Source organism: Melospiza melodia, unplaced genomic scaffold (genome assembly GCF_035770615.1).
Source record: "Melospiza melodia melodia isolate bMelMel2 unplaced genomic scaffold, bMelMel2.pri scaffold_28, whole genome shotgun sequence".
NCBI lineage: Eukaryota > Metazoa > Chordata > Aves > Passeriformes > Passerellidae > Melospiza > Melospiza melodia.
The window spans coordinates 4666950-4676712 of record NW_026948600.1 but is presented as its reverse complement, the minus strand read 5'-3'; the positions used below and the strand labels follow the sequence as shown (position 1 = coordinate 4676712).

The 9763-nt window shown below is 51.0% G+C and overlaps 1 protein-coding gene across 1 annotated transcript; it reads left to right on the top strand.

The window, feature by feature from the left end:
- Positions 1–2913: 2913 nt before the first annotated feature.
- LOC134433855 (olfactory receptor 14J1-like) lies at positions 2914–6827 on the top strand (the record flags this gene model as incomplete). The annotated part of the gene is made up of 2 exons (XM_063182556.1): positions 2914–3366; positions 6819–6827. Coding segments are annotated over 2 exons (462 nt in total), but the record flags the coding sequence as incomplete, so codon positions are not given.
- Positions 6828–9763: the final 2936 nt, after the last annotated feature.

Below are 9763 nucleotides of genomic sequence, written 5' to 3'. Positions count from 1 at the left end.
CCAATGTGGACTGCCTCGGGTGGCTGCAGCTAAAGCTTTAGGACAATCAGACCATCTTGGGTGCCTGTTAAGTAAGCAAACCAATGCTACCTCCTTCACAATGAGTGGCCTGTTTTCGGACATAGAGACCATCAGACATGCCACCTTGCAGAACAGCGATAGAATTTTCATTCTGGGCACATGGGCATGGCTGTGTAGACTCTAAGGGCATGTGTTGCATGAACCTCTCCAGCCGCAGCGAGTCAATCCACAAGCGCATTGAAGTACTGAATGAAGAGTTCAAGAAGCTTCAAGTGGAAAATAAAGACTGGTTCAATAAACTCTTCCAATTCAAGGGATAAAAGGGTTGGATGATGTCTATCTAAAACAGGACATTTAATTTTCTTAGCTGTTGTTGTATTGTAAATTGTCTCATGTTTGTTTAGATGCTTTCAGAAAGCCTTACAAAATTCTTTCAGTTCCATCTTGGCTGTAAAACAGAAAGAGGGAAGATACCCAACACAGGCTCCTCATGGACTCCTTGGAGGAGAGAACTGGAGGTCAGGATGGCACAAAAGCCTCTCAGAGACTCAGTGTGGGCAAGGAACTCCTTAAAAGTACCTAAAAGTATTCTTAAATCCATAAAGAACCTTAAAAACCACAAGTATCTAAAGCCATTAATGAGCCCCACTGAGTGTCAGTACAAAGCTCTCCAGGGACTTGTTAAAGCAGATAATTGGGGCCATGATTGCACAAACCTCTCACAGAGTCTGTATCAAAAGGGAAACACCAAGTACCTTAAAATAACTTCAGTAAGCTGAAGTACTAATGAGCCCCAATGAGTGTTGTTACTGACAAAGCCTCTCCAGGGACTAATTAAAGCAGATAATTGGAGGCCATGATTGCACAAACCTCTCACAGACTCCAAGGCAAAAGCCAAACCCAAACTCCTTTCAAAAACCTGCAGTCCCTACAGGGAGCATTAAGGATTCCCCAGGGCCATTGTTGAGCAAGGCTCCCCAGGGACTCCTTCCAGCAGATCCTTGAGGCCACTGGGATGTGGGCTAGGGGGATGCTGAGGGCAGGACAAGGGGCTGACGGTGCCCAGCCTGGCTGGGGCTGTGCCAGGACGGCCCCAGGGCCTCAGGACAAGGTGTCTCCTCCCAGCCCTTGGTGGCACAGACCCTGCTGTGCCCCAGGGCACCAAGACTTGGCTTCTCTTTGTCCCCATCTGTCATCACTGCCTCCAGTTCTCTGCTCTGCCTGGGGCCTGGGGACACTTTCTCAGTTGTGTCCCTCACTGGGACCCATTAAAAGTCCAAGGAAGTTTGGAGTTGGATTCTGACTTGGAGCTCTGGAGAGGTTTCTTCAGCTCCCTCTCAGGGACTGATGTTCAGGGCCTGAGCACAAAGCCCCAGAGGCTCATTAAAGTCCTTGTGCTGTGTCTATGCTGCTGAGCTGGGCTGGCACAGAGGCAGCTCCTGGTAACCAAGAAGAGCTTCAAAAGCACATTTCTCTTGATGAGCAGCTCTTCTGCCAGCCCAGCAGGGCTGGGGCACTGCCTGCAGCCACCCTGGGCACAGCACAGAGGCACAGAGAGCTTCATTCAGTCAGGGCTGGGAAGGTGCTGAGAAGTGCCTGGGGCAGAATCACTGCCAGCCCTTGGCACAGGAAGCTCTGGCTGCAGGACAATGCAGCTGCAGCTCCTGGAGCCATCTCCTAAAGCTGGAACATCCAAATGCCTGCAGACCCTGTGAGTACATTTTCTGATTGTCTCTTGTGCAGACAAGCCACGGGTTCCCAGGGCTGTTGTGCAGAGCAGGGTCCTTCAGCCCAGGGTGCTGTGCTGGGGCAGGGACTCTGCTGCCTGCCAGGGACAGCTCTCAGCCAGCCCTGGCAGCTGCTCCCAGCACTGAGGGACAAGATCTGGATGGGAGGAGACAGCTGGTAAGGCTTGGAAACGTTTTCTTTGTGTGGTTAGGATTCTGCATTGTTCAGGACTGCTCCCAGTATGACATTTAGCTGTACAATATTTCCAAGTAGGTTATACAGGGAGCACAGCAAGGCAGGGGTTGCATAAATTGGAAAATCTTGCTTTTTTAATCTACTGCTTCCTGTTGCCAGGATGAAAAATTGCACATTGATATTAATCTCTCAGTTAAGATTCAGAAAAAGAAAATAGCTTTTTCTCAGATCGTACTAAGCCAGGCAGTGACAGAAACCTGCACAGAGCCCCCTAGAAGCTGCATCAGTTTTGCTTTTGCAGCCTCCTCAGGGTTGCTCTGACAGAGCCATAAGAGCCTGGAGAGCCAGAGCTGCCCCTGGGCAGTGCCGGAGCTGGGAGGGGTCTGCAGGGCAGAGCTGAGCCCCCAAGGCTGGGCTGTGCTCTGGCAGGGAGGCAGCTGCTGGCAGGGACAGCTCCAGGCAGGAGAGCCCTGGGCAGGCGGTGGGGGGAAAGTGACTCCAGGCTGTGCTGGGATATTTTAAGTCCTCTCCAAACCCAAGTATTCCATGATTACTTTTCTTACAGATCCCCATGCCAAGACAAAGAAAATGTCCAACAGCAGCTCCATCAACCACTTCCTCCTGCTGGCATTGGCAGACACACGGCAGCTGCAGCTCCTGCACTCCTTCCTCTTGCTGGGCATCTCCCTGGCTGCCCTCCTGGGCAACGGCCTCATCATCAGCACCGTAGCCTGCGGCCACCACCTGCACACACCCATGTTCTTCTTCCTGCTTAACCTGGCCCTCAGCGACCTGGGCTCCATCTGCACCACTGTCCCCAAAGCCATGCACAATTCCCTCTGGGACACCAGGGACATCTCCTACTCAGGATGTGCTGCACAGCTCTTTTTCTTTCTGTTCTTCATCTCAGCAGAGCTTTATCTCCTGACCATCATGTGCTACGACCGCTACGTGTTCATCTGCAAACCCCTGCACTACGGGACCCTCCTGGGCAGCAGAGATTGTGCCCACATGGCAGCAGGTGCCTGGGCCAGTGCCTTTCTCTATTCACTGCTGCACACAGCCAATACATTTTCCCTGCCCCTGTGCCATGGCAATTCCCTGGGCCAGTTCTTCTGTGAAATACCACAGATCCTCAAGCTCTCCTGCTCCAAATCCTACCTCAGTGAACTTGGGCTCATTGCAGTTAGTGTCTGTTTAGCTTTTGGTTGTTTTGTGTTCATTGTTTTCTCCTATGTGCAGATATTCAGGGCTGTGCTGAGGATCCCCTCTGAGCAGGGACGGTACAAAGCTTTCTCCACCTGCCTCCCTCACCTGGCCGTGGTATCCCTGTTTGTTAGCACTGCAGCCTTTGCCTACCTGAAGCCCCCCTCCATCTCCTCCAAATCCCTGGATCTGGCCCTGTCAATTCTGTACTCAATGGTGCCTCCAGCCCTGAACCCGCTCATCTACAGCCTGAGGAACCAGGAGCTCAAGGCTGAAGTGTGGAGACTGATGACTGGATGCTTTCAGGAACATTAATTTGATGGCCAATTGCTGCAAACTTGTAATACAAGTCATCCTTCTGTTGGTTTGACTGTAGGGTTTTTTTTCCTTTATATTAGTTTTCTCATATAGTTTTCTCATAATGTCCACAAATAAATGTCTTTGTGCCATTTCTCATTTTGTTTCTCTCCAACTTCCCTGTGGCCACAGACTTTGTCAATGAGGGATTGCGCTCTGGGTGACTTTAAAGGAAATAAAGGATGTCCCAGACACGTTTTCTGCAGAGATGCCCTTTTGTTTCCTTCTCTGGAGCTGCAGTAGCAATGTCTGTGTGCAGAGCTGGGGGCAGATCAGTGCTGGCCCAGCAGCTGTGCCCACCAGCAGCAGCAGCACTTGGTGTTGCCAGTGCTGCTGCCGTGGCCCTGCCCCGCTGCCCTGGTGGCCCTGGTGTTGCTGCAGGGCCTGAGTGCTCTCAGGGCCGGGCACAGCCCTGGGGGTGGCAGTGCTGGGGCTGCAGCAGGGACAGGCCAAGTAATATAAATAATTTGTAATATAAATCATCTTGGATAGTTCTTTTGGATTTGTCCATTTTTTCCCTGTGTTTTAGTTTTTTATTATTGTCCACAAAGTAAAACCATTGTTTGTGCCATTTCTCATTTTGTTTCTCTGCACCTTCCCTGTGTCCACAGACTGTGTCAATGAGGGGCTGTGCTCTTGGTGTCTTCAAAGGAGCTAAATGATCTCCCAGCAAAGTTTTCTGCAGTGATCCCCTTGTGTTCCCTTCTCTGGAGCTGCAGCAGCACTGTCTGAGTGCAGAGCGTGGGCCAGACCAGTGCTGAGTCCATCAGCTCTGATCCTGCTGGCCACACCATTCCTGACCCAGGCCAGGAGCCATTGGCCTTCTTGGCCACCTGGGCACACTGCTGCCTCATGTCCAGCCTGCTGTCCAACAGTGCCCCAGGTCCCTTTCTGCCTGGCTGCCGTCCAGCCACTCTGTCCCCAGCCTGTGGCACTGCAGGGGTGGTTCTGGCCAAAGTGCAGGACCTGGCACTTGGTCTTGTTCAGCCTCAGCTTGTTGGATTTGGCCTCTGGATCCAGCCTGTCCAGGTCCCTCTGCAGAGCCCTCCTACCCTCCAGCAGATCAACATTCACACCCAGCTTGGTGCCATCTGCAAATTTGCTGATGCTGGACTCAGTCTCCTCATGCAGATCATCAGTGCAGATATTGAAGTCCACGCTGGCTGGCTCTGACCCCTCGGCCATCCTGTGGGCACCCTGTGATGGCACTCAAGGTGATCTGTTCCATAACCTTTGCCAGGTACCCAGGTCAGGCTGACAGGCCTGGAGTTCCCCAGCTCCTCCTTCCAGCCCTTCTTGGGGATGGGCTCACACTGGCACCTCCAGTCCTCTGGGACCTCCGTGCTGAGCCAGCACTGATGGTAAATGATGGAGAGCAGCTTGGGGAGCTCATCAAACAGCTCCCCCACCCCCGTAGGATGGATGCCATCTAGTCCCAGAGACACCTGTGAGCATCTGAGAGGATCAGCAGGTCACCAACTTCTTCCTTGTGGATTACAGGGACTGTTCTGCTCCCTCTGCCCATCTACCAGCTCAGGAGAACACTTGTCCTGAGGAAATCCTGTGCTAATATTGAAAATTGAGAGAAACAAGGTGTTAAGTATCTTAGCCTTTTATCTTTAATTACTGTATTCTCCACTGCATCCAAAAAAAGAGTAGATGTTCTCCTTATCCCATGTTTTGCTATTAATTTATTTGTAATAACATTTTTTTATTATTTTTTACAGAAGTGGCCAGGTAATGCTCTAATTGAGCTTTCGCCCCTCAACTTTTCTTTCTGCATGACCAAATAACATTCTTAAACACTTCCTAAGTTTCATGACCTTCTGTCAAAAGTTGCGTCCTTTTTTTTTCCTCTGAGTTCCCATAAAAGCTCCACAGCCAGCCAGGCCAGTCATTTTCCTCTCTAGCGCATCTTCTGCCACACTGGGACAGGCTGCTCCTTCCCCCTTAAGATAACTGTCTTGACGTGCGTCCATGTTCCCAGTCCCCTTTGTTTTTAAGGGCTGTTTCTCTTTCAAAAAATCAGTACTTATTTGGTATTCCCCAATCCTGCAGCCTAAACAGGTCAAAGTCTGCCCTTCCTAATTCCAGTGTGGAAGTTTGGTAGCTGCCACTCCTTCTTTTACCGAACATTGAAAACTTGATTATTCATGGTCACAGGCAGCCTCTGAGCCCCACATCTGCCACCAGCCCTTCTCTGTTTGTGAACAGCAGGAGACAGAGCTTTCCTTGCCAGTGGAAGTGTTACCAAAAATTCAGCAGAACAGAAAACTCCTTAACCCCAGTATAGCATTAAGAATCAGCTTTCTTTATTCAGCTGGATGCACGGGGGATAGCTCCTCCCAAAGCTCTGCAGGCTGAGTGCAGGAAAGTTTCTGTTTATATTCTGTATATTGCACACATATTCATTGATTTTCCCAGACTAAACATAAATATGATAATAATTTCCCCAAAATCATTAACATATATCCGCTGCCCTTTTCCCATGTGTTCTTCTGTCCTGGGGGGTCTCTCTGGTGGTCCCTGGTGGTCGTGGACCCCAATGTTCCACTGGGGCAGGCTGAGCTGGCAGGAGGCTGGTAAACTTTTAGTTCCTCTTCTCACACAATGGGCATTGTGTGGTTTCCATCTGTGACATCAGAGACCATCTGTGTGACATTAGAGAATGGGCTGTGACATCACAGAGAAGGCTGTGACATGACAGAGCAGGCTGTGACATCACAGAGCGTTGCCGCCACTACAGGGGCTATGGTGTGGTGTCCCAGGTCGAGCACGGCTCTCTGGCAGCACCCCTGCCACACGGACCGAGACACGCTGACACCAATGCGGTGGACAGTGAAATGGCCTTTATTAACTGCCAACAGGGGTAATTTATAACAGGGGGCAACGGCAGGGCAACGGTAAAGGGAGAGGGGTTAGGCGTAATATCGCGAGATCTCCCAGATAACACGATATCTTCAACCCACATTCCCCTCCCCCCTTCATGACCTATTAAAAACATAGGAAACGGTAACGTTAAAACTGCCTAGTGGGATAGTAACAAACGTGTAACTGCAACAAAACAAACAACTGTAACAACTTTTAAGAAACGTGTGTGTGTGTGTGTAAATATTTAACAAATGAAAAGTTAAATAATGTAACACACACAAAACTAACTATCTCTAACTGGTTTTCTAAGAAAAAAAATATGAACTTATTTAAAACACAGGGCGATTTGTCAGGGGCCTGATTGAACTGTGACTTTGGGCATTCTTGCAGGACTTCCTCAGCTTATGTGTTGTCATCATAGCACCAAATTGTCCTCCCAGAATCTGTAATCTGTTTGACTTTAAAACCAGGGTGTTTTGGAGAGCCCATGTCCGGACTCATGTTCTCCCCAAAACACCCTTTGGACCCCTTGGCACAGGAAAAGTTCTGGGTTGACTGGTATTCCATCTAAGTAGAGTCAGAACTCGGCCAAAGTTCCAACTCCACTTGACAGATACTGTTGGGAAATTTAGGAGACTAGAGAATGGAAAAGTACAAAGCCGTGGCTAATTCCAAGTCCTGCACCTGTGAGATAGCGTGTCCTTGGGCCTAGCTGTAGTAGGATAACAAATAGTGAAAGAGACATGAGAAAAGAGAGATGTAACCCCTAAGGAATGAGGAAGAGTTCATGGTATAGTTTAACCAATAGATTGCTTGGCTTACAGAATATTCATAAGCTTATTATTTGCTGTATAAGTGTTTGATGCTTTCTTCAATAAACTGGACCTGTGATGAACCACCTGGTGTCCTGGTCTCCTTCCTACGACAGAACCCCATAACCACATGACCGTGATGGACCTCCATAACCCCATAACCTTGATGGACCTCCATAACCACATCACCCTGATGGACCCCGAGGACCTTGATGGACCCCCATGACCCTGATTGACCCCCATAACCACATGACCTTGATGGACCTCCATAACCCCATGACCCTGATGGACCCTCATAACCACATGGCCCCATGACCTTGATGGGCCTCCATAACCTCATAACCATGATGGACCCCCATAACCACATGGCCCCATAACCCTGATGAAACCCCCTGGACCCATGACCCTGATGGACCCCCATAACCCCATGATCTATCCCATAACCATGATGGAACCCCATGACCCTGATAGACCTTCATACCCACATGACCGTGATGGAACTCCATAACCCCAAAATCATGATGGACCCCCATAACCCCAATAAATCCCCATGACCTTGATGGACCTCCATAACCACATGACCCTGATAGACCTTCATAACCCCATAACCCTGATGGACCCCCATAACCACATGGCCTTGATGGAACCCCATAACCCCATGACCCTGATGGAACTACATAACCCCATGATCCTGCTGACCCACCATGACCTTGATGGACCCTCATGACCCTGATGGACCCCCATGACCCTGATGGACCCCCATAACCCCATAGCCTTGATGGACCTCAATAACCCCATGACCCTGATGGACCCTCAAAACCACATGGCCCCATGACCTTGATGAGCCTCCATAACCTCATAACCATGATGGACCCCCATAACCACATGGCCCCATAACCCTGATGAAACCCCCTGGACCCATGACCCTGATGGACCCCCATAACCCCATGATCTATCCGATAATCATGATGGAACCCCATGACCCTGATAGACCTTCATAACCACATGACCATGATGGAACTCCATAACCCCAAAATCATGATGGACCCCCATAACCCCAATAAATCCCCATGACCTTGATGGACCTCCATAACCACATGACCCTGATAGACCTTCATAACCCCATAACCCTGATGGACCCCCATAACCACATGGCCTTGATGGACCCCCATAACCCCATTACTTTGATGGATGTCCATAAGCCCATAACCATGATGGACCCCCATAACCCCATGACCCTGATAGACCTTCATAACCACATGACCTTGATGGAGCTCCATGACCCTATGGCCCTGATGGAACCCCATAACCCCATGACCCTGCTTACTCCCACGATCTTGATGGACCCCCATAACCACATGACCCCATAACCCTGATGGACCCCCATAACCACATGTCCCTGTGCGGGATGTCCCTGTGCGGGATGTCCCTGTGCGAGATGTCCCTGTGCGGGATGTCCCTGTGCGGAATGTCCCTGTGTGAGATGTCCCTGTGTGGGACGTCCCTGTGCGGGATGTCTGCGTGCAGCGCGAAGCCACCGGCGCCCCACAGGAACACCTGGGGCAGCTGGGCCACCACCAGGAGCAGCGCATCACCCGCCAGGACGGGGTGGCAGGACACCGGGGACAAGCCTGGGGGAGAGGGGACACGAGTGAGGAGACCTTGGAGACCTTGGGGACCTTGGGGACTTTGGAGATGTTGGAGATGTTGGAGTGATGGTGTGATGGGGATCTTGGGGACCTTGGGGAGCTTGGGGACACTGGGGACCTTGGAGATGTTGGAGACCTTGGGAATCTTGAAAACGTTGGGGACTTTGGGAATATGGAGGTTGTTGGGCACATTGGAGATGTTGGGGACCTTTGGGACCTTGGTGACATTGGAGATGTTGGGGTGATGGGGACATTGGAGACCTTGGGGACATTGAGATGATGGGGACCTTGGGCACACTGGAGATGTTGGGGTGATGGGACATTGGAGACATTGGAAAACACTGGGGACATTGGAGATGTTGGGGCACTGGGGACCTTGGGGACATTGGAGATGTTGGAGACCTTTGGGACCTTGGGGACATTGGGGGCACTGGGGACATCAGGTGCACTGGGGTGATGGGGCCTTGGGGACCTTGGGGACATTGGAGAACGTTGGGGACACTGGAGATGTTGGGGTGATGGGGCCACGGGGACATTGGAGATGTTGGGGACCCTGAGGACCTTGGGAGTATGGAGGACACTGGGGACATTGGGGATGTTGGAGCAATGGGGACCTTGAGGACCCTGGGGACATTGGGATGATGGGGACCTTGGGGACACTGGAGATGTTTGAGACCTTGGAGACCTTGGGGACCTTGCGAATGTGGAGGGTGTTGGGGCTGTTGGGGACATTGGGGACCTTGGAGATGTTGGGGTGACGGGGACCTTGGGGACATTGGAAACCTTGGGGACCTTGGAGATGTTTGGACATTGGAGATGTTGGGGTGATGGGACATTGGGGACATTGGAGATGTTGGGGACCTTGGAGATGTTGGGGTGATGGGACACTGGGGACATTGGAGATGTTGGGGTGATGGCACATTG